The sequence below is a fragment of the Daphnia carinata genome, chromosome 10, assembly GCF_022539665.2.
Source record: "Daphnia carinata strain CSIRO-1 chromosome 10, CSIRO_AGI_Dcar_HiC_V3, whole genome shotgun sequence".
In the NCBI taxonomy this organism is placed as follows: Eukaryota; Metazoa; Arthropoda; class Branchiopoda; order Diplostraca; family Daphniidae; genus Daphnia; species Daphnia carinata.
In genome coordinates, this window is record NC_081340.1 from 2,472,435 (window position 1) to 2,485,866 (window position 13,432).

The following is a 13,432-nucleotide window of genomic DNA, read 5'->3' on the forward strand; positions in this document are numbered from 1 at the left end:
AAACCGTACGATTTCGGTTTGTTTTCGCCACCAGGGTACACCTTTTACATTTGTCCCGGACTCCCAATTGCGGCCGTCGTATGTACCATTGTTATTGTGAAGATTAAACTTGCTAAGATCTAAGTAGAACATCTCTCCTATTCCGCAAAACATAAGCAGGAACAGTTTCAACCGTATTTCTTTTAAATATGGCCTTTAAATATACTGTTTAGAGGCTATGTTAGTTGAATTCACAGTGCCAGTTATAATACATACTTGCGTTTACCTGAAATTTAAAAGCGTCTAACAGGTCATTTCAGCTAGAAGGCCCATACAAAATTCTGCCAATAAAGAAAAAAAACATTGCAAATGTTAAACAAATTCTAGGTTTTCGCAAAAGCTGGGGAGACGTTCCGTCCAGATTGGTTAACAAAGAACCCCATTATTGACGTAGTTCAATCCCTACAGTAGCAAAAACCGGTTGCACGACGCTCAACAAACCATCTTCATATTTCATTTCATCCTGTACATAAACAGTGTAAAATCAAATATATAAAAATTTACCATTGTCAGTATATGAAATTAATATTCTAAAGCGACAGGAAAACTATGAATTGCTCATTCGTACCGGAGTCTCTTGGACGGGAAAGAAGCGATACTGCTTAAGGATGATACAAAGGGCGATTTTCATTTCTTCCATTGCAAAACGCATTCCGACACAATTGCGCGGGCCCCTTCCGAACGGCATGTACGCATAAGGATTTAAATTGGATTTATTTTCTGGACTCCATCTGCCAAAATGATTTGATAGGGAAAAGTATTTTCAAAATTAAAAAAAATTGTCGAACCTGTCAGGATTGAACTTGAACGGATCTGGATAGTAATCAGGGTCATAATGAAGTGCGTAGGTAGGCACGGTCACTAACATGCCCTTCTTTATGTACACGCCATTGGCAATAATGTCTTTATTGCACACTATTTCAACACTGCAGTTTGAAAAAAATGCGGGACTTACTTACAATGAAATAAAGGAACAAGAAATTAGTAACCTTGGTAGCGCTGGCGATAGGCGCATCACTTCGTGGATAACTTGATCGATGTATGGAAAGTCCAGTATCATTTCGTGGTTCACTTCACCCTTTAAAGAAATAAACGTGTTAGGGTAGAATGCCTGGCTTCATGTGTAAGAAGCTTACAAATTGTTCAATGCGACTGTTAATTTCATCATGAAGTTTCTCCTGGACATCGGGATTCCCAGCCAGCTGGAATACCGAATTTGTTAGGGTGGTAGCCGTCGTGTCAATACCGGCCAACAGGAAGAGGACTGCCTACATATTTTTGAAGTTATTAATATATACATTTCATACAAAATGTTTGTGTTTAGTTGTATATACCTGAGCGATGACAATTTCATCTACTCCGTCCTTGTTCCATGCAGGTACTGTTTCGCCATTAACTTGTTTGGTATATTGACTGATGGCTTCTTTCGCAGTCTCAACAAAGTCATAAAATTTCTGTCAAATACCGGAGAACAAGGTGTCAGCATTAACTAATCAAACAACATAATGGTACGGACAATTGAATGCGATTACCTGTTTGGTTTCCTCGCGTTCTTTGATCAAGTTCTCCAGAAGATAAGTAAAATATTGGAATTCCTTTTGAATAAACATCCGTTCGCCAATAGTTCGAAGCAATTTGGGATAAATAACTTTCAGTTAAAGAAAAGTCATAAGCATTAATATTTGAGGAAATTAATGATGAAATAAAAATAGAAACATACACAGTATCAAAATCAGTGGTGTTTTGCTGACTGGTGGATTGAAAAGAACCTTGGCGTTTCGCAAAAATGGATCATCTTCGGCGCCCAGGTTTTCAATCTTCATCCCGAAAACACAACGAGCAATCACATTCACAGTGAATATGCTAAACTGGCTGTTGGTACAATAATGAGAGTTAACTAACAGCTTCAAGTGGAAATATTATGATGAAAACCCAAATTTCAAACCCTGATAATAAACAAATTAACATTTCTATTCTCCCCGATGGTTTCCTTTTCCAGTAATTAGGTTTGGACTAAAAGGTAGCAGAATACTAATGCTCCGTTCCTTTCATTCTTTCAAAGCAAAGAAACGTTTCTACTTACGCTCTTGCGTCGATTTTCCCTTCAGATTTGGCGATATGGTCAAATTTGACGACTAGTTGGTCAGCACAATCTTTCATCATAAGCGACATCTGCGAATCGTAAATTTACGAAAAAAGAGTATATATATTAGCACTGATCTGGCAGTAGGCTAAACAAACCACTCAACTGTCACTTAGTAAAATTTTCAATAAGTGATTTGTGATCTCCATATGTACCCGTCTGATTTTGTCAGTGGTGAATACTGGTGTTATCGACGAGCGGACGTCTTTCCAATCCTGATCCCTCATCATAGTAAGGAATTTTCGGATCACTCTGGTCTTCAAACTGATGTCCTAATTACACAAGAAATTTCAATGGATCATATTCAGATTGAAATTGTGACTTTGAACCATTCACAATTTAGCGTACCCTGCGATTAACAAAGTGATCAAAATCTTTCACGAAGACTGATCGTATCATGTTAGCGTCCGTAATCCACAGGTTGGGGAGAGATCCATCAAAATACCCTACGATTTTGCCATATTTTTTCATCATCTGTTGGTCGTATTTGGGTAAATTCTGGGGAAAAAAAGAAAGCGTCAATGTGTCCTAACATGCACTACTAAACATAATAATTTAAACTATAGGTAATTTTTAAAAGATATAAACGTTCGCCGTTTGTCTTACCGCTTTCCAGATTCCCCACATATTGCCAACCAATGGCCAAGGTTTTGGGCCAGGAATGCCTTGATCGGAAAAATAGCTGAACGATGACGTCAGGTACCTGCACGATCATGTTGGCATTAATCAAAAATTTTTTTAAAGATGATAGTTTTCTTTCAAATCTTAAAATATAACCTGTAAATGGCGTACGCCGTTGATGTTGTTATGAGGACCCAAATCACAGGCAGGTTCACTTGCAACGCGCTGCTGACGTCCATCTCTGATGCGGAATCTGACACGACTGCTGCATTAGAAAGCGAGTTGTTGAAAAGGCAAGCCCATTTTGGAGATGACTAGTGCATTCAAGCCTTTTACTTACCTTAGTACCCTTCTGCTTCTATATACAAGCTTGATAAAAAAAAAAAAAATTGCAAGCCTCTACTGCACCCACTTTCCCTTTTGTAACACCAAAGGTCAATGGAAGTCTTTTCGTTAAAGACATATGGCCTTCTTCCACGTAAACACTTGTCAATAGCCTACTATGTGGCTTTCTGTTTTCTATTGCATATTAGTTTTCATCTATGTTCAATTCCTTAATGGATGACACACATGAAGAGCCCCATTCCAATGAATTTTCCACTGAAACGTCTCAGCTCTTGGACAAACACAACTTTAAATTTATCGATGAATGCTTATTTTTTAAGTGAGGAAGATGGCGAAAAGATGCCCAAATATATCAGAGATCGTGGAACATCTTACACAACACATGAACATTCACTGTCCCCTACACATTTACACATACAAACAAATTTCACAGGTTCTTATAAAAGCAAAAAAAGAAAAATAAAATAAATAACTATTGGCAACCATTACTTTCCACGGTACCTTTTATTGTATCAGTACACAACTAAGAACTTCCTAATGTTGATCGAAGAGTTAAAGGACAGGAAAAAAGATGAGATCACAATCGCTTGTTGAAAGGCACAAGTGCTATCTGCCGTTATCTTTTGGTTGCTGTATGTCTACTTTTTCAATCAGACTGACAGTTTAATTCAAATGTCGAACAAACCTAAACGCAGTTTTTAAATCAAATTCCTCAATTTATGATTCACAACGATCAAAAAGCTGCAGTGATCTCCAATTAAGGTTACCTTACTTCGCTTTCTAACTGAAGGCTCTATGTTATGCGATCTATGAAGCTACTAGAAGATCAAATCCCCATTATTACCGTAATGCAGTTGACAAGAATCGAGCCCGGAAGAAGGTGTGATCGTAGCCCCACCGTAATAAACCTTGCTAATTGTCCATTTCCGCTCTTTCCTGATTAACGAGCCTCCAAAAGCCTACCATGCCAATCATTTTGCTCCCACACCTCGTGTCATGGTTTCCCGACATAATATGCGTTCACATTCATTGGTTCATCTTCAATGAACCTGATTTCTCTCCACATCTACTGAATGGCGAGGAATCAACACCTTGGCCTTGTGGGACTCAACGTTGACTAAAACATCAACATCTCCTGGATCAAGAATTTAACTATGCCAAACACTAGGTTGGATACATTTCAAGTTTCGTGCTTCATTAACAAGTCCCTGACTAAAAATGCTACACGAATACACAGCCCATGAAATTCAGCTCAAAACGACACGAATGACGTATACACAATAATTTGACACTTTCACACGATGCTCGACGTAATAGTGCATTGTACGACACCGTGAAATTCAAACACAACTGATACCGATTAACAATCATGGCAACTAATAAGCGTAAATATACAACTGCATAATTCCATCTTACCTGCATCCAATTGTAACTCTGCACTTAGCAAAACCCGTTAAAATGGTTCGACACAATATTTCAGCATCTAACCACTATTCGTTTCTAACGTCATTGTGAACAATGATTTCCAACTTGTTCCCATTCGGACACCTTGGCAAGAATTACGAACACTTCTGGTAGTGGTAGGGTTTACTCACACAGCACAAAGATGAACAGCATTGCCGTCATCATAATAATCATTGATTGTTTTTTTTTTCTTCTAGTTATTGTCTAAGCAATAAAATGCCTATTGTCTTTTTTCTGATCAATTTTGAATTGTTAACAGTCAGGAGGGCAGCAATGTAATATCCTTGGCACGGAAAAGCTTGAGCTCAGCATTTTAAGCTCCATAGATGGCGTTGCGGCTGTAACAAATCGCCAGTACGCTCCGGTGTCTGTATTGCCCCTTCAACAGTATGTTCATGTCCTTTTGACGCACCTCCATCGACACAGATATCGCCTAGCTCGACCATGACGATGAAAGGCATTGGTGTTTTATGAACAGTTTTGCCGGCACGTTTGAATTGTCACTGGTCTGCCGAGCAAGCTTAGTTACCCTCTGTTAACTACTGTCAAAGGTGAAGATTTTTAAGACAACGCCAACCATTATGTATTGATTTTTTAATCAGATAAGGCAGTGAAAACGTGTACCGTTTTTAGGGACTATTTGCTTTGCAAAAGTATAATCCCAATGACAAGGCTTGTGATAAACCAAGTGGTTTTTCCCCATGCATGCGTCTCACTGATATATACAAACTACCTCGTGCGTATACATCTATCCCGGTATTTACCATCCTGTATCAATGGCGCTCGCTATGAGCTCCACGTTTCGATTATTAAGCAACACGTACAAAAATATGCGTACTAATAGGGGCGGTTCATCTTTTTTCACAGCTGAAGCCACAAGATAAGTTATACTTCACAAGCGCTATAAATGTATAAGCGACATAATATAATACACATAAGTGTTATTACATTAGATAAGCTACCGCCACAGCATCAATATTACTTCATCGTCAAACCCCCAGTTTTTTATCCGGGTCACTCGCTTCGTTTGCCAGACAAAATGAAAGCGGATTTGGGAATGGTATTTACTGAACCAACCTGGGAGGCGCAGGCGACCTTTGATAGCGACGCAGTCTAATTTGTGTCTTACAATCTTCTGTTTACACAAAGATGTTTGAATTAAAGCTATACAGGCACATACTAAGGGCATCCAAATACTAAAATATACTATACGCCCAAATAGGTGTCAGATAAGAAAGCAAAGGTTTACTCTGCGTGTACACAAAGACTGCCAGAGAAAGAAAGATAACATCCACGCAAAGCAAACGTTGGATTTTCCGGTTTTCTGTCTACAGGCGACGAACGTCCCTCTATATATAAAGTGGAATGCCGATCTTCTTTCAGTGCAATATTGAGCTCCGAAGTCAACTAACAAAAACAAGGTAAGCATCATTTCTACTTCTATTACGTCCACGCAATAAAAATCAGTAATACCTTTATTATTTCTTTTTTTTTCAAGAATTTCTTATTTTGCAAGATGTCAATGCATCTGAGATCCGCTGTAAGAAGAGCTCTGCTGCTAACTAACAGGCCAGGTAATGGATCGATTGCCATTAGCGGTCAGAGAGCTACTTTGGTCAATGCCTCAGCTTTGGGAAGTGCCGCTGCCTCACCAAATCTGAAACCTACCATTCGGACCAATGCGTATGAAAACAACATTGTCACTTCCCCGTACGCAGATTGCGAATTTCACGATATGACGCTGACGCAAAAGTTCTTTGAAAGCGCCGTTCGTTGGCCGGACAAGGTCGCATTGGTACGTCATTTTGTACTTAAACTAGTGGTTGAGTTCCTATAAAACATTGCCGATGTTTTTGCTGACAGGAATGTGGCATTTCCGGGCGTCGGTACACATACAATACAATGAGTCAGGCAGTCTGCCGCTTCGGCAGTGCTTTAACGCGAATGGGATTAACTAAAGGTGAAGTTTTGGGTATAGTTGCTCCCAACCTTCCTGAATTTTCCATCGCCCTGTTTGGAGCTGCTGGTGCCGGTATGCCCGTCGCTCTCGTTAACCCTACCTACACTGCAGGTAAACTCAATTTCCTTAAATAGTTTTTTGTACTTAGTTAATTTGAACCTTTTTTTCAATGTTTTTAAAAGATGAAATCGCTCGACAAATGAAACTTGTTGAAGCGACGTGTTTATTCGGAGTATCCGAGATGGCGGAAACATTGAAAGCGGTGGCCCAACTGTGCCCCACTGTCCGGCGAATAATCCTGTGGGGTCCAAGCCAAGACGGATGTGTTTCCTATCAAGATATGATGCAAGACTCTGGTGACCTTTTCAATGACAACATCAGTGTAAGTTTAAATCGTTTTACAATGTATGTGTTAAAATAACTAACCTATTTTCCCACCTGTGTACAGATCGATATCGATAACGATATCTTCATCCTGCCTCATTCAAGTGGCACCTCTGGTACGTATTAAAACAAACTAAGCTGATAAACTACTTAAGCGGTTTTAAAAATATCAAATGTCTTTGCATTGCAGGGTTGCCGAAGAATGTGATGCTGACTCATTCGACTGTCGGCAAAAATGTTCAACAATATTTACATCCCGAAGGCACCAATAACCGACCAGCCACAGGTGTGTTCAAAAAGCGCAATTTAACTTGATCATGAAGGTTGATAATTAACGTTTGATTCTTTTAAACAGCTACTCATCAGGAAACGTACATCGGCTTCCTTCCGTTCTTCCATTCCTATGGAATGGTCGGATTATTGTTATCCGCTGTTGAAAGCGGCGCAAAGCTGGTGACGCTTCCCCATTTTGATGTACCCAGTTACCTAAAAGCTATCGATGATCATAAGGTATGAAAGTGGTTGTTTTTCAATTAGCACGGCCAGAACTTAATCTTTGTCGTTGTAATCTGGCAATTGATTAGCCGACGTACTTGCATTTGGTGCCGCCGTTGATTTCTCTTATGACTAACCTTCCGGAACTGAAAGAGCAATCCTACAGCAAAGTTCACACCATTTTCTGTGGAGCGGCTCCACTTGGAGCTCCGGCTATTATGAAATTTCTCGACAGGTTCAAGCATCCTGTAAGCTTCCAAGAAGGTAAACAACCACACTGAAAGTCATTCTCTAAAATATTGTCTACCTAACACTTGTTGAATTATTCATAGCATACGGACTGACTGAGATGTCGCCAGGAGTCATGATGAGTCCAGTGGGCAACAAGAAAGTCGGTTCCTGCGGTTCACTTTTTTCGCGAACCAAAGCTAAGGTTGTCGACCTGGAAACTGGCCAAAGAACACTAGGGCCTCACGAAAATGGTGAACTCTACGTGACTGGACCACAGGTCATGAAAGGATACCTTAAAAATCAGCAAGCCACCGACGAAATGATTGGCGCTGACGGATGGCTGCGCACAGGTGACATCGGTCATTACGACGAAGACGGTCATTTCTTCATCGTCGATCGCCTAAAGGAATTGATCAAAGTCAAAGGATTCCAGGTACGTAGTGTCTAACATCTACAGCCCCAATTGAAAGCGTCTCTCTAACACATCGTCTTGTTCGTCCTTTCAAAGGTTGCCCCGGCCGAGTTAGAAGAAGTTCTTACCACACACCCGGCCATCAAGGAAGCAGCCGTGATTGGCATCCCAGACGAAAGAGCTGGAGAACTGCCTCGTGCATACGTCGTCAAGAAACCTGGAATGGAATCTGTCAGTGATGCCGATATCCACGCATTCGTCAACGCCAAAGTGTCAGCCCACAAACACATTAAAGGAGGCATTCAGTTCTGCGATTCTATTCCCAGAAGTAACATTGGCAAAATCCTGCGCAGAGAATTGCGAGTTCAATATGCCAATAGCTGCAAGTAAGACGGTTACATATACGCTTGTAAATTGTACACTCTAATTATACCGCTACACATTACCTGTTAATGCGCATTTTGGGGGATGCATTGAGCGGTCTGCTCAAAACTCACGTGAAATCATTTCTTCCCTTTGAAACATGCCTTGATTACCCGTTACGTTTTCATATACAAAGGTCATTAATTGTAAAGGGTTTACTGTGCTAACGCCTCGATATTAAATGTCATTCTGTGTAAATACAACGATAAGAAGTTCAACGCACATTTGCATCAATTCTCGCTCTGTTTTCTAGCGTTATCATTAAGCAATTTTGCACCATCACTGTTTGCAACACGTTTCTGATAATCTTTAGTTGGTGTTTTGTTTTTGTTTGTCCGTTTGCTATGCTGTATGTTCCCAACAACAGCAACAACTCTTGCGGATGACGTGCAAGGACACGATTATTTTTTGTGGGGCTTGAAAAGTCATATACAAGAACAAAATATCACTTATAAAAACAAATATACGCAAAATGAAATCGAACACCAAAATTGGCTTGAATAAGTTGTCTTTGACATGCAACAGACACCGCAGTAGAATGTAACATTTCGTCATTGTCTTCATGGCACCAGACGAGGATGCAGCACGTCTACAAGAACTTGTAAGACACCCGATAGCTAACAACTTTCGTTAGCTAAAGAGGTTGATTTGCATTCCATCAGATTTTCATTTGCCATCATTGAAAGATTTTTAATGCGATTGGACGATCCAATTAACTGCAGCCTATCACGAACTGCCGAGAGCTCAGATAATGATTTACGCATATAATATCCATGGGGTTTATTTAATGTAATTTATGGTGATTTGATCCCGACAAGTTAACTATACACCCTCCCATTTTCTAACCACAGTGAAGATCTACCATAAAATAGCCGCAAAATGTAGGCACTGGTTTTTCAAATTAGCAATTGGAAATTGACAGAAGTATTTTGGAAAAATTGTCTAGCCAAGGTGTAATCACCATGGGAGATTGGTAATTAATCAGGGCGGATTTTCCCAATGTAATGTGCTTAATGCTGATAAAGCTCTATAATTCTTTCTTACGTCCTCTTGTCCTGGTTTTACCCGTTTATCTAAGTGACGTCAAAACCGACCCTCGCTCGTCCTCTAACTGTCCCGTGTGTAGGCAATTCATACTTATCACTAGGGTAAGCCTTTGTTTGTTTTTTATTACGCAAATATGGATCAGGGCCGTTTTATTTAAAAACTTATTTGAAAAAAAAATGACTTGGATTGGAAATTCATAGAAAATCTTCATTAAACGACGATGATGATTTGTTTTACTGCAAAAGCCTGGAAACTGAAGTACGAATATCAGTCATACTGTTACTTCTAATTGGTTTCTATTACAGCACCATTCAATATGTACGCCGTATAAGCGACGATCGTTTCATTCACTTGGCACGAACTACGTTAAACGGTCTTCAAAAGCTATTGCTCTAGACATTCGATAACCTATCTGACAATGGGAAGTAATGCAAGTGCGGAAAACCCTAGTTAGTTCAAGGTTGAGTGCCATTTCTCAATACAATTTCTTTCGCAATGACATCACATCAAACTGAGGCAGTCTCTTTGTCATGTGCCATCGCCACAACAAATGGATACGTTACGCCCTCTCTATATAGTCTACGCGTTATTTTCGTTAGACGAGCCTTTCTTTCGCCATAATGCCATTGCAACAGCGAGATATAACTCATATTATTATGATGTAACCACGTAAAATCCCTACTGCACTTTTCAGAGTACTGTCGTCTCCTAAGACGCAAAAGATGAGCGTACGTACACATGGAGATGATGTACTGAATAACCCCGTAAGGCACGAGCAGCTATTGATAAAAAAACAGCCATAACCCGTGTGATAACTATCCTTTATTCTCGCCCACGAATTGAAGTTAAGGCTAAACCTTCTGGCCAAGGACATCTAAATCACCGAAATACCCCAAACGACAAAATAAAACATGCCCCCTAAACAAATGAGATAGCGCACCACAGGTTTACCCCATCATGTACCGAGAGGGATTGGACAAAGACAGAAAGATAATTTCCACTCAAATAATTGTAGGATTTTCCAGTTTTCTGTATCTTCGCCCCCGTATATATAAAGTCGAGCCCTCCCCTGTCTTTTAGCGCAATTGTGTGATCCGAATCCAACTAACAAGAACAAGGTAAACAGTCAAGTTCTTCTTTCTCTATATTCCGTGTGCGTCTATTAAAAAATCACAGGAATGAATTACAATTTTTGTATAGAAGATTTTATTCTACGAGATGTCATTGCATCTGAGATCCACTGTGAGAAGAGCTCTGTTGCTGGCTAACAAGGCAGGTAATGGGCCGATTGCTATTAGCGGACAGAGAGCTGCTTTTGGCAATGCTTCGGCTTTGGGAAGCGCGGCTGCATCGCCTAATTTGAAACCGACAATTCAAACGAGTCTGTACGACAACAACATTGTCACTTCGCCTTACACAGATTGCGAGTTTCACGACATGACGCTGACGCAAAAGTTCTTTGAAAGCGCCGTTCGTTGGCCGGACAAAATCGCATTGGTACGTAATTTTGTGCTCATACTAAGGTTCGCTACCTCAGAGTTAGAAACATTAAGCGCTTGAAACAAATCATAATCAAACATTCGCGGTGCTTCTGTTTATAGGAATGTGGCATTTCTGGTCGTCGATACACTTTCAACACAATGAGCCAAGCTGTCCGCCGCTTTGGTAGTGCTTTAACGCGTATGGGACACACTAAAGGTGAAGTTATGGGTTTAGTCTCTCCCAACGTTCCCGAATTTTCGATCGCCGTGTTTGGAGCCGCTGGTGTCGGGATGCCCGTCGCCCTCGTCAATCCGACCTACACTGCAGGTAAATTCTATTTCGTCAATAGTCTTTGAGCTTGGCTTATTTGGACCAATTATCATTTCTGTCGCTATAGATGAAATTGCTCGACAGATGATACTTGTTGAAGCGACGTGTTTATTCGGAGTGTCCGAGATGGCGGAAACATTGAAAGCCGTAGCTCAACTGTGTCCTACCATCCGGCGAATTATTTTGTTGGGCCCAAGTCAGGACGGATGTGTTTCTTATCAAAATATGATGCAAGATTCTGGTGATCTTTTTAACGACAACATTGATGTAATTTTTGTTTTGTTTTTTAACGACGTATGTGTTAAAATAGCTAACCTATTTTCTGTACAGATCGATATCGATAACGACATCTTCATTCTACCTCATTCTAGCGGCACTTCTGGTACGTTTTGAAACAACCTCAATGATTAAAGGGCGTTCCTTAATAACATACCTCTTAATGAATAGGATTGCCAAAGAATGTGATGCTAACTCATTCGTCTGTCGGTAAAAACATTCAGCAATGCTTGCATCCCGAAGGCACCAACACCCGACCTGCCACAGGTATGTAAACAACGATGCGAACATAATCGTGATTTCTTTGGATGTGATATTTAATAGCAAGCATTTGAATTTTTCGACAGCTACCCATCAGGAAACGTACATCGGCTTGTTACCGTTCTTTCATTCCTATGGCATGGTTGGATTAGTGTTGACCGCTGTTGAAGGCGGTGCAAAGTTGGTGACGCTTCCGCGGTTCGATGTACCCAGTTTCCTGAAAGCTATTGATGATCATCAGGTATATGAAATTGGCCATTTCTCTCTGTTACACAAGCCGAACTAAATGTTGTTTGAATTTGTTTAGCCGACATACTTGCATTTGGTGCCACCGTTGGTTTCTCTTTTGGCTAACCTTCCGCAGCTGAAAGAACAATCCTACAGCCGAGTTCACACCGTTTTCTCTGGAGCGGCTCCACTCGGAGCTCCGTTAGCCATGAAACTTCTCGAAAGATTCAAACACCCCGTATCCTTCCAAGAAGGTAATATCACAGTGAATGTCATTCTCTAAAATATATCATACCTAACACATGTTGAATTATTCATAGCATACGGACTGACTGAGATTTCACCAGCAGTCATGGTGGGACCACTGGGTAATAAGAAACTGGGTTCTTGTGGTTCACTTCTATTCGGAACTCAGGCCAAGATCGTTGACCTGGAAACCGGCCAAAGAACATTAGGACCTTACGAGGATGGTGAGCTCTACGTGCATGGGCCACAGGTCATGAAAGGATACTTCAAAAATCAGCAAGCCACCGACGAAATGATTGACGCCGATGGATGGGTACGCACAGGTGACATCGGTCATTACGACGAAGACGGTCATTTCTTCATCGTCGATCGCCTAAAGGAATTGATCAAAGTCAAAGGGTTCCAGGTACGTAATGTTTAAAATCTACAGCTTCCAATTGAAAGCGTCTGTCTAACATATCATCGTGCTCGTCTTTTGAAAGGTTGCCCCGGCCGAGTTAGAAGAAATCCTTACCACCCATCCGGCCATCAAGGAAGCAGCCGTGATTGGAATCCCGGATGAAAGAGCTGGAGAACTGCCTCGTGCATACGTCGTCAAGAAACCTGGAATGGAATCTGTCAGTGATGCCGATATCGACACATTCGTCAACGCCAAAGTGTCAGCCCACAAACAATTCAAAGGAGGTATCCAGTTCTGCAATTCTATTCCGAGGAACACGATGGGCAAAATCCTGCGCAAAGAATTGCGAGTTCAATATGCCAACAGTTCCAAGTAAGACGCTTTCATTTACGCTTGCAAATTGTACACACTAATTATATCTCTACACCATTACCTGTTAACGCATATTTCGCGCATTGAGCGGCACTTGTCTGCTAATATTCACGTGAAATCAAAAATGTTTTTATTAAAATGCAACAATCATTACCTGTAGAATGTTTGTTGAGCTGCGTCGCCATATTTATGTTATTACGTGTAAATACAATGTAAAAGGTAAAAAGTAAATATTTATTCAAATTCTCGCGCTGATAAGCGTTTAGGAATGCA

At 40.6% G+C, this 13,432-nt stretch overlaps 3 protein-coding genes across 5 annotated transcripts; 2 read left to right on the forward strand and 1 right to left on the reverse strand.

The window, feature by feature from the left end:
- Window positions 1-293: 293 nt before the first annotated feature.
- On the reverse strand, window positions 294-4,915 carry LOC130701638 (cytochrome P450 3A11-like). 3 transcript variants are annotated; one of them, XM_057523587.2, is made up of 14 exons: window positions 4,565-4,915; window positions 2,960-3,065; window positions 2,789-2,885; window positions 2,531-2,680; window positions 2,338-2,454; window positions 2,123-2,211; window positions 1,760-1,911; window positions 1,572-1,687; window positions 1,374-1,493; window positions 1,176-1,307; window positions 1,029-1,117; window positions 828-965; window positions 608-770; window positions 294-502 (listed from the first exon to the last, which is right to left on the reverse strand). In XM_057523587.2, exons 2-14 carry the CDS (start codon window positions 3,040-3,042, stop codon window positions 422-424), a joined length of 1,527 nt encoding a protein of 508 aa, XP_057379570.1. In that variant the 5' UTR covers window positions 3,043-3,065; window positions 4,565-4,915; the 3' UTR covers window positions 294-421. The 3 variants fall into 3 exon arrangements, with proteins under 3 accessions (XP_057379570.1, XP_057379555.1, XP_057379562.1); XM_057523572.2 differs by having other exon boundaries at window positions 2,960-3,068; window positions 4,565-4,914; XM_057523579.2 differs by lacking the exon at window positions 4,565-4,915 and adding an exon at window positions 3,144-4,538 and having other exon boundaries at window positions 2,960-3,068.
- Window positions 4,916-5,935: 1,020 nt separating this feature from the next.
- On the forward strand, window positions 5,936-8,735 carry LOC130701402 (probable 4-coumarate--CoA ligase 3). Its single transcript, XM_057523369.2, has 10 exons — window positions 5,936-6,033; window positions 6,111-6,407; window positions 6,476-6,683; window positions 6,755-6,954; window positions 7,021-7,072; window positions 7,147-7,242; window positions 7,312-7,466; window positions 7,541-7,715; window positions 7,784-8,115; window positions 8,191-8,735. Exons 2-10 carry the CDS (start codon window positions 6,129-6,131, stop codon window positions 8,482-8,484), a joined length of 1,791 nt encoding a protein of 596 aa, XP_057379352.1. The 5' UTR covers window positions 5,936-6,033; window positions 6,111-6,128; the 3' UTR covers window positions 8,485-8,735.
- Window positions 8,736-10,639: 1,904 nt separating this feature from the next.
- LOC130701411 (probable 4-coumarate--CoA ligase 3) lies at window positions 10,640-13,306 on the forward strand. The gene is made up of 10 exons (XM_057523382.2): window positions 10,640-10,682; window positions 10,765-11,061; window positions 11,166-11,373; window positions 11,444-11,643; window positions 11,707-11,758; window positions 11,824-11,919; window positions 12,000-12,154; window positions 12,221-12,395; window positions 12,462-12,793; window positions 12,870-13,306. Exons 2-10 carry the CDS (start codon window positions 10,783-10,785, stop codon window positions 13,161-13,163), a joined length of 1,791 nt encoding a protein of 596 aa, XP_057379365.1. The 5' UTR covers window positions 10,640-10,682; window positions 10,765-10,782; the 3' UTR covers window positions 13,164-13,306.
- The last annotated feature ends 126 nt before the right edge of the window (window positions 13,307-13,432 follow it).